Source organism: Salvelinus fontinalis, chromosome 40 (genome assembly GCF_029448725.1).
Source record: "Salvelinus fontinalis isolate EN_2023a chromosome 40, ASM2944872v1, whole genome shotgun sequence".
Taxonomy (NCBI): Eukaryota; Metazoa; Chordata; class Actinopteri; order Salmoniformes; family Salmonidae; genus Salvelinus; species Salvelinus fontinalis.
The window spans coordinates 1,475,608-1,491,184 of NC_074704.1; the positions used below are offsets into that span (position 1 = coordinate 1,475,608).

Sequence of the window (15,577 nt, forward strand, 5' to 3'; positions counted from 1 at the left end):
ACTTTCAACAGGGTCCATAGGGCTCTGGGTAATAGTAGTGCACTACTTTTCAACAGGGTCCATAGGGCTCTGGGTAATAGTAGTGCACTACATTTCAACAGGGTCCATAGGGCTCTGGGTAATAGTAGTGCACTACTTTCAACAGGGTCCATAGGGCTCTGGGTAATAGTAGTGCACTACTTTCAACAGGGCCCACAGGGCTCTGGGTAATAGTAGTGCACTACTTTTCAACAGGGTCCATAGGGCTCTGGGTAATAGTAGTGCACTACTTTCAACAGGGTCCATAGGGCTCTGGGTAATAGTAGTGCACTACTTTTCAACAGGGTCCATAGGGCTCTGGGTAATAGTAGTGCACTACTTTTCAACAGGGTCCATAGGGCTCTGGGTAACAGTAGTGCACTATGTAGGGAAAAGGATGCCATTTGTGACGCTGGCCGTTTCTCATGCTTTGACGCTGATTTGATCACCTCTTAGGAACGTATACACGCACACACACACACACACGCACACGCACACGCACACGCACACACACACACACACACACACACACACACACACACACACACACACACACACACACACACACACACACACACACACGTCTGCAGGTAACAGAGTTCAACAGTAGCTTGTCTTTCGTTCCCGGCTCTTTCCTGTTCTCACCACAGCAGCTACTGTGCATCTCTCCACACACGTTAACCACAGGCAGAGAGGCCCTCTACGTGTGCTGAGAGGAGAGGAGGATGTGGTGGCGGAGGGAGGGGCGGAGGGACGTGTACTGAGACTGTGCGATGCTGAGTCAGCCATACTACTGTTTGGAACTTTCCAGAGATCTGACGATGATGTTTCGTTAAGTGGAGCAGACAGTCACACACGCACGCAGACAGACATATAAATAGTGCGTTTCTCTGGTAACTCTGATAATTGTTACACTAACTGGTTTGTTTCTGTGGTTGTTTGTTAGTGTACATACATACACAGACAGACAGACAGACAGACAGACAGACAGACAGACAGACAGACAGACAAATAGTGTGTTTCTCTGGTAACTCTGATAATTGTTCCACTAACTGGTTTGTTTCTGTGGTTGTTTGTTAGTGTACACACACAGACATACAGTTTTCCACACCAGTGGAGCAGTTGGAAACAAGAAGTGACTTGACACTGTGTTCTCGGCAGCGGGGAACTTTTACTTACCTTACTAAAGTTCCATCTTCCACACAAACACAAACACAAGCATACATACACACGCACGCACGCACGCACGCACAGACACACACAAACACACACACTAGAGCTTGTGTATATCCAGGTTTATTGCCTAGTTCAGCATAAACACAGTTAATTAAACATAAATAATACATAAATAACACATAATAAACATCTAATTTATAAATACATTCATCCATTGGTCATAGTGACCTGTGCAAATGATATCATGTCGTCCACTTGGAAATATAATGATGTCACTGAGTTCCTCCTGACATGAGGTGTGGACGCCCACACTGGATTGGAAGCCCATGCTTGCGTTCCAAATGGCATCCTGCTCCTATATAGTGCACTACTACCCTATAGACTCTAGTCAAGGGTAGTGCACTACTACCCTATAGACTCTAGTCAAGGGTAGTGCACTATATATGGAATGAGTGTGCCATTTGGAATGCATCCTTGCTGAGCTCTGTGACTAAGATCATTCATTCTCTCACTCGGTGAGTACAGTACCTCGGAGGCTGCCTGGCCGGCACACAGCCAATCATATCGTAGGAAACAAAGTTAAGAGTTAGACTCAGCCAAACGACGTTGCCACGGGCAACACCGCTGATATTGAGCTGAGCGAGATGCTCGTCTTCAGTCTCACACAGCATCTGTACGGGTGGGCTTCACGCTGTCACAACGTGGTAGCCACGGGAACAGAACAGCGGAGAACCCACCAGGCTGATTACTTTCTGCACCTTTGACACATCGCCGAGTCTCTACCTTTAGGAAAATAAGAGTCCATTTTGTTGTTGTTCCTGAACAGAACACAACCCCACCTGAAGACTCTGAGGAGGTTACTGTGGTTGCCAAGCAACGGTAATAAGGCATATCAAATCAATGACATCATGTATCCATGTATATACACAGTATATCATGTGTATTGTACATGTCTGCCCCCCCACTTCACAATTCTCCCCTCAACCAGAAAATACATGTGAATTTATCATCCACACCAGCACCGACGTAGTGGCATCTACACACAACAATAAACAAAACATTGTAACCCTGAGTACAAATATATAAATACACATATTTATACATTCAATATATTTACATACAATAAATACACATATAAATAGACCTGAATTGTTAAGTTTAAATTGTTTCCATGGAGATGTCCTGAGCAACAGAGGCCAAAGTCCACAAACATTGCATGGTGGGAAGACTCTCTCTGTCTGCAAGTTCTCCTAGATGGGGTGCATCTCAGTACCCTTAGCTCGCTTTCTTTTCTCGTTTCCTTCCCTTCGTCTGTGGCGGAGCCCTAACTTCCATCCCAGGGGTGCGTTCAGCAGGACGCAACGTTTGGGAATGTTCAGATAGCAGCAATGTAGAACTATATGCCTCCCTGACATCTTAATGAAGGAATAACGCCGGCTCTGTTCACGGCATCTCTATCTGCAACGTTTCACAACGTTTAGCTACTGAACGTGGCCCATATCAACCCAATAAGAAAACTCCCATTCCGGATGCGTTCATGACCAGTTTCCAGAACGTGTCCTGTGCTTCCTGCACCACCATACGGCCAATCAACTGGCTCTTTGAGTCCAGTCGTGTCACCCTCCAGCACTTCCTGGTTACCGTTGTCACAGGGTTTGACACTGACCACTCTGGGAGCTCCACCTGGCAGGTGAGCTTTTCGTCACGGTGACTTTCAATCTGGACGACGAGGGTGCCCCGCTTACATTTGGCGGTACAGGTGAGCTGGAGGTCCAGGTACAGGAAGTAGAGGCCATCCTGCTTGGCTTGCAACGTATGTTGTTGAAGGTTGTAATGGTACTGATCTCCAACAGAGGACTCCAGTCCACGTTCGATCTGGGACCAGGACATTGTGCTGTTCTCCAGCTTGGCTGAAGGGGGAGACAGGAACACACAACAGTTAGGACACTAATCAAGGACTATGTTAACATTCCATTTGGTTAGGACACTAATCAAGGACTATGTTAACATTCTATTTGGTTAGGACACTAATCAAGGACTACGTTTACATTCCATTTGGTTAGGACACTAATCAAGGACTACGTTTACATTCCATTTGGTTAGGACACTAATCAAGGACTACGTTTACATTCCATTTGGTTAGGACACTAATCAAGGACTACGTTTACATTCCATTTGGTTAGGACACTAATCAAGGACTACGTTTACATTTCATTTGGTTAGGACACTAATCAAGGACTACGTTTACATTCCATTTGGTTAGGACACTAATCAAGGACTACGTTTACATTCCATTTGGTTAGGACACTATTCAAGGACTACGTTTACATTTCATTTGGTTAGGACACTAATCAAGGACTATGTTTACATTCCATTTAGTTAGGACACTAATCAAGGACTACGTTTACATTCCATTTGGTTAGGACACTAATCAAGGACTACGTTTACATTCCATTTGGTTAGGACACTAATCAAGGACTACGTTTACATTCCATTTGGTTAGGACAATAATTAAGGACTACGTTTACATTCCATTTGGTTAGGACACTAATCAAGGACTACGTTTACATTCCATTTGGTTAGGACACTAATCAAGGACTATGTTTACATTTCATTTGGTTAGTACAATAATTAAGGACTACGTTTACATTTCATTTGGTTAGGACACTAATCAAGGACTACGTATACATTCCATTTGGTTAGGACACTAATCAAGGACTACGTTTACATTCCATTTGGTTAGGACAATAATTAAGGACTACGTTTACATTCCATTTGGTTAGGACACTAATCAAGGACTACGTTTACATTCCATTTGTTTAGGACACTAATCAAGGACTATGTTTACATTCCATTTGGTTAGGACAATAATTAAGGACTACGTTTACATTTCATTTGGTTAGGACACTAATCAAGGACTACGTTTACATTCCATTTGGTTAGGACACTAATCAAGGACTACGTTTACATTCCATTTGGTTAGGACAATAATTAAGGACTACATTTACATTCCATTTGGTTAGGACACTAATCAAGGACTACGTTTACATTCCATTTGGTTAGGACACTAATCAAGGACTATGTTTACATTCCATGTTGGTAATTTAGCAGTGGCTCTTATCCAGAGCGACACCATATCCCCAAATGCATCTCAGAGTTGTAGGGCTGATCTAGGATCAGCCTTTTAGATAAAAATGAATAAGATTACACGGACAGGTTGGACCTGATCGATGTAGGCCGTCATTGTAAACAAGAATTTGTTCTTAACTGGCTTAATAAAATGAAAATCAACACTCCTACAACGGACAACTGATAGAAAGAGAAGAGAAGTCGAACATCATTCAGTGTCACAGCTTCATCTCCATGACGGTGGGTTTAAAATGACAGTCGAAAGGTGATTGAACTTACCGGAGGTGAGCTGCACGTAGGCCACGTTCTGCATCTGAGGGATGGGGAAGAAGAGTAGGGAGGACAGTTAGAGAGGTAACACACCCTATGTCTGGATGGAGCACACTACTCTGGCAACCTATTCCCTATGTAGTGCACTACTCTGGCAACGTAATCCCTATGTATGTAGTGCACTACTTTAAATCCCTATTCCCTTTGTAGTGCACTACTTTGATTCCCTATTTATATAGTGCAAAACTCTGGCACTCAAGGGCACTTCTTTGGCAACCTATTGCTTATGTATGTGTTGCACTACTTTGTCTCCCTATTCCCTAGGAAGTGCACTATTTTTTGCCATTGGAGCTTACACACTTGTATCGTTGTGTGGACTTAAATCCTTAAAGGGGTAATCTAGAGTTCAAACAACAACAAAGTGGCCAACACACCTTTTATTTGGTGAACGACTGAGAGAAGAGGCTAGAGAAATGTAAGCACTAAAATGAATGGACAGAGCTATGAAGGCAAGGACTGACCATCCATGACATCTACATGATACTCTGTAAAACAAGCTGATATTTTGACTTCTGACGGGGAACTAGAAGTTTAAGAAAAAAGCTAATTTAAGTGACATTCTTCAAGAGTCAATGGGTAGTTCTATGTTTCAGTGGTTTAAAAGTCCAAAATGGATGTAGCAATCGCAGATTACCTCTTTAAACTGTATTATTGATCATTCAGAGGCTCAACTTCAGAATTAGATATCAATAGGTTCCACCTAAAACGTATGACATTATAATAAACTGTCCACAGTCTGCACCTCTAAAGGGAAAGCTCATTGATATATAGACCTACTTATAGAATCAAAATGAACCGTTTTCATCCATAAACACATCATTGTATTTTTTGTTCAGTCAGACAATAAACTTCATAACATGTTATTAATAGCTACTGTACTAGTAGCTGTTAGCTACTGTACTCACCTTGTACGCGGTTAAGGGATGGGGCACGCCATGGTGCGTCTCCGATGTACCTTGCATATCCACAACAGAAGGTTTAACCCCGATCTCTGACCGTAGCTTCACAAGAGCCAAAGTTCCCAAGACAACAACTGTCGCCACCGTTAGGAAGAGCAAAACGATAGAGCCGACCAAGAAAACGTCCAGGCACCGTCCACGGGGGCGTGCGCTCTTCTGAGATTCCACATCCATCTCAGGTTCCTGGTGATCACACAGAGTTCCAGAAGAAAACGGGTGTGTGTGTGTGTCGATCCCAGAAGCTCTACAGAATTATCCGTTTTACGAGTCGGTCAGAAGAACCGGGTCAGAAGAACTGTCCACTGCAAGAAAACAGGAGGACTCCAAAAAAATGTAAAATCCTTCTTCGGACGTTGGCTAACCACGTTATGACTTCGGGTTACCGGTAAATTGTTTAATATCCAAATCGAACTGGATTGGGCTGCGTATAGGCTATTAAGTTCCTGCCCCGAGTTTGAAATTAAGCACCATAACCCATGCCTTTTTATACCACTCTGAGAGGTTGGGTGGCTTGAGATGCGAGACTAGAGAGAGGAAAATACGCGGAAGTCATGGGTTCGGGTTTCCCTCGCCCCCTCGTTCTCTCTCGTCTCCTCCTTCCCCTCCTCTCCATTGCTATGACACGTTGTGAAGTGAAGCGTGAACTGAGAGCAGGAGCTGCCTGAGACTTTCCGCTGCTGCTTTCGCTTTGCGCAAGCGGAGCAGTACGGTGGGAAACAAGAGAGAGAGAGAGAGATCGAGAGAGAGAGAGAGAGAGAGAGAGGGGGGGATAGAGAGAATGGGTAAAGAAATGAGAGAGGGAGAGAGAAAGAGAGAGGGGGAGAGAAACGACAGAGAGAGAGAGTAAGAGAGAGAGTAGAGAGAGGGGGAAGAAACAAGAGAGAGAGAGAAAGAAAGAGCGAAAGAGAGCGAGAGACTCTCGCTTAGAAATGAGAGAGAGAGACTCGCTTAGAAACGAGAGAGAGATGGAGAGATGGAAAGAGAGAGAGCTAGAGAAAGCGATAGCAGCACTAACACTAACCCAGCCTAGTGTGGGACTACTTTTCCCCAGGATGTTGCTATTCCATCGTTACAAACCGTTTTCTGTTGGTTCATGGCAACCATCCAACAACCTGTCAACCTAACCGTTTCCCTTGCTCTTTGTGGTCCAGGTATCTGTAAAGCACTTTGTGACAACTGCTGATGTAAAAAGGGTTTTACAAAAACAAGTTTGATTGATTGGTTGATGCAATATATACTATTTGTCTTTGGCAAAGAAATACTGAAATAATAGTGTCCTAAACTATTGATCAACTTTGATTCAAATGTAAACAGTTATTGTTATTATTATGGTCTAGAGAGCATGTTGCTGGGTATATGTACTGGCATATTATTCATTCAGAACCCACCCATTCTGATTGAACACAGACACACACACACACACACACACACACACACACACACACACACACACACACACACACACACACACACACACACACACACACACACACACACACACACACACACACACACACACACACACACACACACACACACACACACACACACACACACACACCCAGAGACACAGACACACACACAGAGACCACGTGTCATGAGTAGTCTTAGCCCTGCAGCATAGTGTGTCTGCATCCTAAATGGTACCCTATTCCCTATATGGTGAGCCCTATGGGCCCTGGTCAAAAGTAGTACACTGATATAGGAAACAGGGTGCCAATTGGACCACATACCATTACTGGATCTTTAGGAAATCCCTAGCACTATACTTTCGATTCTTGGTCTGGGTGGAAGAAGGGGAGGAGAAGGGGAAGAAGGGGAGGAGAAGGGGAAGAAGGGGAGGAGAAGGGGAAGAAGGGAGAGAAAGGGAAGGAGGGAGAAAGGGGTTGTAAGTGCGGAGATTCACCTAAAGGAATTTCCCCGTTGGTATCGACTAGAAAGAGAGAGAGGTGGAGAAAAAGTGAGGGGGTGGAAGGAGAAGGCAAGAGAAGGTGAAGGGAGAAAGAGAGAAAGAAAGAAAAGAGAGACAGAGACAAAGTGAGAGAAAGAAAGAGAGAGAGTGAGAGATAGAGGGGACATTGGTGACAGAACATAGATGTACGTGCACACCTGACAGTGTGTGTGTGTGTGTGTGTGTGTGTGTGTGTGTGTGTGTGTGTGTGTGTGTGTGTGTGTGTGTGTGTGTGTGTGTGTGTGTGTGTGTGTGTGTGTGTGTGTGTGTGTGTGTGTGTTTATATTGACAGCAGAAAGTCCACAAACTGTAGACTATGTTAACTTCCCTCATGAAAGTGAACACTTCCCTGTTTGTTCCAGGAGAGTCAATGTATTTTTATCAGCTCTCATTTACTGACTCCCTCACCAGCAGGTCAACACAAGGCGAGGAAGAGAGCGGGAAAGGGAGGACAGAGGGAGGGGTGATAGATGATGTGAGACGAACAGGAGGTAGGGAGGGGGTGATTCACCACTCTACTGTCCTGTCATCCACCACTCTACTGTCCTGTCCTGTCATCCACCACTCTACTGTCCTGTCCTGTCATCCACAACTCTACTGTCCTGACCTGTCATCCACCACTCTACTGTCCTGTCCTGTCATCCACAACTCTACTGTCCTGTCCTGTCATCCACCATTCTACTGTCCTTTCATCCGCCACTCTGCTGTCCTGTCCTGTCATCCACCACTCTGCTGCCCTGTCATCCACCACTCTACTGTCCTGTCATCCACCACTCTGCTGTCCTGTCATCCACCACTCTACTGTCCTGTCCTGTCATCCACCACTCTACTGTCCTGTCCTGTCATCCACCACTCTACTGTCCTGTCCTGTCATCCACCACTCTGCTGTCCTGTCCTGTCATCCACCACTCTACTGTCCTGTCCTGTCATTCACCACTCTACTGTCCTGTCCTGTCATCCACCACTCTACTGTCCTGTCATCCACCACTCTGCTGTCCTGTCCTGTCATCCACCACTCTGCTGTCCTGTCCTGTCATTCACCACTCTACTGTCCTGTCCTGTCATCCACCACTCTACTGTCCTGTCCTGTCATCCACCACTCTACTGTCCTGTCCTGTCATCCACCACTCTACTGTCCTGTCATCCACCACTCTACTGTCCTGTCCTGTCATCCACCACTCTACTGTCCTGTCATCCACCACTCTACTGTCCTGTCCTGTCATCCACCACTCTACTGTCCTGTCATCCACCACTCTGCTGTCCTGTCCTGTCATTCACCACTCTACTGTCCTGTCCTGTCATCCACCACTCTACTGTCCTGTCCTGTCATCCACCACTCTGCTGTCCTGTCCTGTCATCCACCACTCTACTGTCCTGACATCCACCACTCTACTGTCCTGTCCTGTCATCCACCACTCTGCTGTCCTGTCCTGTCATCCACCACTCTACTGTCCTGTCATCCACCACTCTGCTGTCCTGTCATCCACCACTCTGCTGTCCTGTCATCCACCACTCTACTGTCCTGACATCCACCACTCTACTGTCCTGTCCTGTCATCCACCACTCTGCTGTCCTGTCCTGACATCCACCACTCTACTGTCCTGTCCTGTCATCCACCACTCTACTGTCCTGTCATCCACCACTCTACTGTCCTGTCCTGTCATCCACCACTCTACTGTCCTGTCCTGTCATCCACCACTCTGCTGTCCTGTCCTGACATCCACCACTCTACTGTCCTGTCCTGTCATCCACCACTCTACTGTCCTGTCCTGTCATCCACCACTCTGCTGTCCTGTCCTGTCATCCACCACTCTACTGTCCTGTCCTGTCATCCACCACTCTGCTGTCCTGTCCTGTCATCCACCACTCTACTGTCCTGTCATCCACCACTCTGCTGTCCTGTCCTGTCATCCACCACTCTACTGTCCTGTCCTGTCATCCACCACTCTGCTGTCCTGTCATCCACCACTCTACTGTCCTGTCCTGTCATCCACCACTCTACTGTCCTGTCATCCACCACTCTACTGTCCTGTCCTGTCATCCACCACTCTACTGTCCTGTCCTGTCATCCACCACTCTACTGTCCTGTCCTGTCATCCATCACTCTGCTGTCCTGTCATCCACCACTCTGCTGTCCTGTCCTGTCATCCACCACTCTACTGTCCTGTCCTGTCATCCACCACTCTACTGTCCTGTCCTGTCATCCACCACTCTGCTGTCCTGTCATCCACCACTCTGCTGTCCTGTCATCCACCACTCTACTGTCCTGTCATCCACCACTCTACTGTCCTGTCCTGTCATCCACCACTCTACTGTCCTGTCCTGTCATCCACCACTCTACTGTCCTGTCCTGTCATCCACCACTCTACTGTCCTGTCCTGTCATCCACAACTCTACTGTCCTGTCCTGTCATCCACCACTCTACTGTCCTGTCCTGTCATCCACCACTCTACTGTCCTGTCCTGTCATCCACCACTCTACTGTCCTGTCCTGTCATCCACCACTCTACTGTCCTGTCCTGTCATCCACCACTCTACTGTCCTGTCATCCACCACTCTGCTGTCCTGTCCTGTCATCCACCACTCTACTGTCCTGTCCTGTCATCCACCACTCTGCTGTCCTGTCCTATCATCCACCACTCTACTGTCCTGTCCTGTCATCCACCACTCTACTGTCCTGTCATCCACCACTCTGCTGTCCTGTCCTGTCATCCACCACTCTACTGTCCTGTCCTGTCATCCACCACTCTACTGTCCTGTCCTGTCATCCACCACTCTGTTGTCCTGTCCTATCATCCACCACTCTACTGTCCTGTCCTGTCATCCACCACTCTACTGTCCTGTCATCCACCACTCTGCTGTCCTGTCCTGTCATCCACAACTCTGCTGTCCTGTCCTGTCATCCACCACTCTGCTGCCCTGTCCTGTCATTCACCACTCTACTGTCCTGTCATCCACCACTCTGCTGCCCTGTCCTGTCATCCACCACTCTGCTGCCTTGTCCTGTCATCCACCACTCTACTGTCCTGTCATCCACCACTCTGCTGTCCTGTCATCCACCACTCTGCTGTCCTGTCCTGTCATCCACAACTCTGCTGTCCTGTCCTGTCATCCACCACTCTACTGTCCTGTCCTGTCATCCACCACTCTACTGTCCTGTCCTGTCATCCACCACTCTGCTGCCCTGTCATCCACCACTCTACTGTCCTGTCCTGTCATCCACCACTCTACTGTCCTGTCATCCACCACTCTACTGTCCTGTCATCCACCACTCTGCTGTCCTGTCCTGTCATCCACCACTCTGCTGTCCTGTCCTGTCATCCACTGCTCTACTGTCCTGTCATCCACCACTCTACTGTCCTGTCATCCACTGCTCTACTGTCCTGTCATCCACCACTCTACAGTCCTGTCATCCACCACTCTACAGTCCTGTCATCCACTGCTCTACTGTCCTGTCATCCACCACTCTACAGTCCTGTCATCCACCACTCTACTGTCCTGTCATCCACCACTCTACTGTCCTGTCATCCACCACTCTACTGTCCTGTCATCCACCACTCTACTGTCCTGTCATCCACCACTCTACAGTCCTGTCATCCACCACTCTACTGTCCTGTCATCCACTGCTCTACTGTCCTGTCATCCACCACTCTACTGTCCTGTCCTTTCTACTCGTCTGGACCCATGTAGCCTCTAGGGGGTCTCTAACATTGTGATGTTACGGTTTTTCAGGTGTTTTGGAAGAGAGAGCACGTGACGTGACTTCGGCTTTCGGAACGTTGCCTAGGCAACACTCCATCTTAACTCCACCTCCAGATGTTCTGGATTGGTTGAAGATCACAGAAGAGAACCTCCCCCAACAGTGTTTTTTTTCCACTGGTGAAGACCAATACGTAGAGGATGTAGTTTCAGGCTTTTCTGTTACGCTACGTTGTATTAGGACACATGTAACCTTAATGGTTTGAAAGGTCTCGTCCGGACCCATGGCTCACCTCAACAGCTATAGTTCAGCTCATGGGCACGTGTCCAGGGTATGCCGACTTGGATAGCACATGTGTCACCGCCTGATACGGAAATGGCGCCGTCCGCAAACGCAGGGCTCTCCAGAGGGTGGTGCGGTCAGCCCAATGCATCACCGGAGGCACACTGCCTGTCCTCCAGGACACCTACAGCACCCGATATCACAGGAAGGCCAAGAAGATCATGAAGAACCTCAGCCACCACGGCTGTTGTCCTCGCTATCATCTAGAAGGCTGAGACACTACAGGAGACAGACATCTCCAGCCCATCAGACTGTTAAACAGTCACCACTATCCGGCTACCAGCCAGTACTTTACCCTGACCTTTAGTCACAGTCACTACCCGGCTACCAGCCAGTACTCATCCCTGACCTTTAGTCACAGTCACTACCCGGCTACCAGCCAGTACTCATCCCTGACCTTTAGTCACAGTCACTAGCCGGCTACCAGCCAGTACTCTACCCTGACCTTTAGTCACAGTCACAGTCACTATCCGGCTACCAGCCAGTACTCATCCCTGACCTTTAGTCACAGTCACTACCCGGCTACCAGCCAGTACTCATCCCTGACCTTTAGTCACAGTCACTAGCCGGCTACCAGCCAGTACTCTACCCTGACCTTTAGTCACTGTCACAGTCACTAGCCAGCTACCAGCCAGTACTCTACCCTGACCTTTAGTCACAGTCACTACACGGCTACCAGCCAGTACTCATCCCTGACCTTTAGTCACAGTCACAGTCACTAGCCGGCTACCAACCAGTACTCTACCCTGACCTTTAGTCACAGTCACTATCCGGCTACCACCCCGTTACTCTACCCTGACCTTTAGTCACGGTTACTAGCCGGCTACCACCCGGTTACTCTACCCTGATCTTTAGTCACAGTCACAGTCACCTTCACTAGCCGGCTACTAGCCAGTTCTCTACCCTGACCTTTAGTCACAGTCACTATCCGGCTACCAGCCAGTACTCTACCCTGACCTTTAGTCACAGTCACTATCCGGCTACCAGCCAGTTCTCTACCCTGACCTTTAGTCACATTCACTATCCGGCTACCAGCCAGTACTCTACCCTGACCTTTAGTCACAGTCACAGTCACAGTCACTAGCCGGCTACCAGCCAGTACTTTACGCTGACCTTTAGTCACAGTCACTATCCGGCTACCAGCCAGTACTCATCCCTGACCTTTAGTCACAGTCACTAGCCGGCTACCAGCCAGTACTCTACCCTGACCTTTAGTCACAGTCACAGTCACAGTCACTAGCCGGCTACCAGCCAGTACTTTACGCTGACCTTTAGTCACAGTCACTATCCGGCTACCAGCCAGTACTCATCCCTGACCTTTAGTCACAGTCACTAGCCGGCTACCAGCCAGTACTCTACCCTGACCTTTAGTCACAGTCACTATCCGGCTACCAGCCAGTACTCTACCCTGACCTTTAGTCACAGTCACTATCCGTCTACCAGCCAGTACTCTACCCTGACCTTTAGTCACAGTCACAGTCACAGTCACTAGCCGGCTACCAGCCAGTACTCTACCCTGACCTTTAGTCACAGTCACAGTCACAGTCACTAGCCGGCTACTAGCCAGTTCTCTACCCTGACCTTTAGTTACAGTCACTATCCGGCTACCAGCCAGTACTCTACCCTGACCTTTAGTCACAGTCACTATCCGGCTACCAGCCAGTACTCTACCCTGACCTTTAGTCACAGTCACAGTCACAGTCACTAGCCGGCTACTAGCCAGTTCTCTACCCTGACCTTTAGTCACAGTCACTATCCGGCTACCAGCCAGTACTCTACCCTGACCTTTAGTCACAGTCACAGTCACAGTCACTAGCCGGCTACCAGCCAGTACTCTACCCTGACCTTTAGTCACAGTCACTATCCGGCTACCAGCCAGTACTCTACCCTGACCTTTAGTCACAGTCACTATCCGGCTACCAGCCAGTACTCTACCCTGACCTTTAGTCACAGTCACTAGTCGGCTACCAGCCAGTACTCTGCCCTGACCTTTAGTCACAGTCACTATCCGGCTACCAGCCAGTACTCTACCCTGACCTTTAGTCACAGTCACAGTCACTATCCGGCTACCAGCCAGTATTCTACCCTGACGTTTAGTCACAGTCACTATCCGGCTACCACCCAGTACTCTACCCTAACCTTTAGTCACAGTCACTAACCAGCCTCCACCCAGTATCCTGCTCTGACTTTTAGTCACAGTCACTAACCAGCCTCCACCCAGTATCCTGCTCTGATTTTTAGTCACAGTCACTAGCCAGCTACGAGCTAGTACTCATCCCTGCACCTTAGAGGCTGCTGCCCTGTGTACATAGACATGGAGCACTGGTCCCTTTAATAGTATTTACATACTATTTTACCCACTTCATACATAAATACTGTATATTCTAGTCATGGCTCATCCTATATAACTACTGTATTTATATTCCGCAGCACCTGCGATACCATCTGTAAATCTGTGTATATGACCAATAAACTTTGATTTGAGATGACACATGGTATCAGTCACACACACATCATTCTCATGACCACTGGTAGAGAGAGAAAGAGGAATGGATGGAGAGAGAGACAGAGGAAGGGATGGAGAGAGAGAGATAGAGGAAGGGATGGAGAGAGAGAGACAGAGGAAGGGATGGAGAGAGAGAGACAGAGGAAGGGATGGAGAGAGAGAGACAGAGGAAGGGATGGAGAGAGAGAGACAGAGGAAGGGATGGAGAGAGAGAAACCGAGGAAGGGGTGGAGAGAGAGAGACAGAGGAAGGGATGGAGAGAGAGAGACAGAGGAAGGGATGGAGAGAGAGAGACAGAGGAAGGGATGGAGAGAGAGAGATAGAGGAAGGGATGGAGAGAGATAGAGGAAGGGATGGAGAGAGAGAGACAGAGGAAGGGATGGAGAGAGAGACAGAGGAAGGGGTGGAGAGAGAGAGACAGAGGAAGGGATGGAGAGAGAGAGACAGAGGAAGGGATGGAGAGAGAGAGATAGAGGAAGGGATGGAGAGAGAGAGATAGAGGAAGGGATGGAGAGAGAGACAGAGGAAGGGATGGAGAGAGAGACAGAGGAAGGGGTGGAGAGAGAGAGACAGAGGAAGGGATGGAGAGAGAGAGACAGAGGAAGGGATGGAGAGAGAGAGACAGAGGAAGGCATGGAGAGAGAGAGATAGAGGAAGGGATGGAGAGAGAGAGACAGACGAAGGGATGGAGCGAGAGAGAAAGAGGAAGGGATGGAGAGAGAGAGAAAGAGGAAGGGATGGTGCGAGAGAGAAAGAGGAAGGGATGGAGAGAGAGAGACAGAGGAATGGATGGAGAGAGAGAGACAGAGGAAGGGATGGATAGAGAGAGACAGAGGAAGGGATGGAGAGAGAGAGACAGAGGAAGGGATGGAGAGAGAGAGACAGAGGAAGGGATGGAGAGAGAGAGACAGAGGAATGGATGGAGAGAGAGAGACAGAGGAATGGATGGAGAGAGAGAAACAGAGGAATGGATGGAGTGAGAGAGACAGAGGAAGGGATGGAGAGAGAGAGACAGAGGAATGGATGGAGAGAGAGAGAAAGAGGAAGGGATGGAGAGAGAGAGACAGATGAAGGGATGGAGAGAGAGTGAGAGAGGAATGGATGGAGCGAGAGAGACAGAGGAATGGATGGAGAGAGAGAGATAGAGGAAGGGATGGAGAGAGAGAGACAGAGGAAGGGATGGAGCGAGAGAGAAAGAGGAAGGGATGGAGAGAGAGAGAAAGAGGAAGGGATGGAGCGAGAGAGAAAGAGGAAGGGATGGAGAGAGAGATATATAGAGAGAGAAAGACAGAGAGAGAGAGAGAGAGAGAGAGACAGACAGACAGACAGACAGACAGAGAGAGAGAGAGACAGACAGACAGACAGACAGACAGACAGACAGACAGACAGACAGAGAGAGAGAGAGAGAGAGAAGTGTTTATTTCACTTTTGTATATTATATTCCTCACTTGCTTTGGCAATGTTAAC

The 15,577-nt window shown here is 48.0% G+C and overlaps 1 protein-coding gene across 1 annotated transcript; it reads right to left on the reverse strand.

Annotated features, from left to right (window-relative positions):
- Positions 1–1,308: 1,308 nt before the first annotated feature.
- LOC129839487 (uncharacterized) lies at positions 1,309–6,467 on the reverse strand. Its single transcript, XM_055906972.1, has 3 exons — positions 5,559–6,467; positions 4,603–4,636; positions 1,309–3,104 (listed from the first exon to the last, which is right to left on the reverse strand). The coding sequence occupies exons 1-3, from the start codon at positions 5,784–5,786 to the stop codon at positions 2,695–2,697; spliced, it is 672 nt and encodes a 223-aa protein (XP_055762947.1). The 5' UTR covers positions 5,787–6,467; the 3' UTR covers positions 1,309–2,694.
- Between the last annotated feature and the right edge of the window lie 9,110 nt (positions 6,468–15,577).

Coding starts and splice junctions, on each gene's coding strand:
- LOC129839487 (XM_055906972.1), bottom strand. CDS start 5,786: ATGGATGTGGAATCTCAGAAGAGCGCACGCCCCCGTGGACGGTGCCTG. Junction 4,637..5,558: donor ATCCCTTAACCGCGTACAAG/GTGAGTACAGTA, acceptor CCCATCCCTCAG/ATGCAGAACGTGGCCTACGT. Junction 3,105..4,602: donor CTACGTGCAGCTCACCTCCG/GTAAGTTCAATC, acceptor CTCCCCCTTCAG/CCAAGCTGGAGAACAGCACA.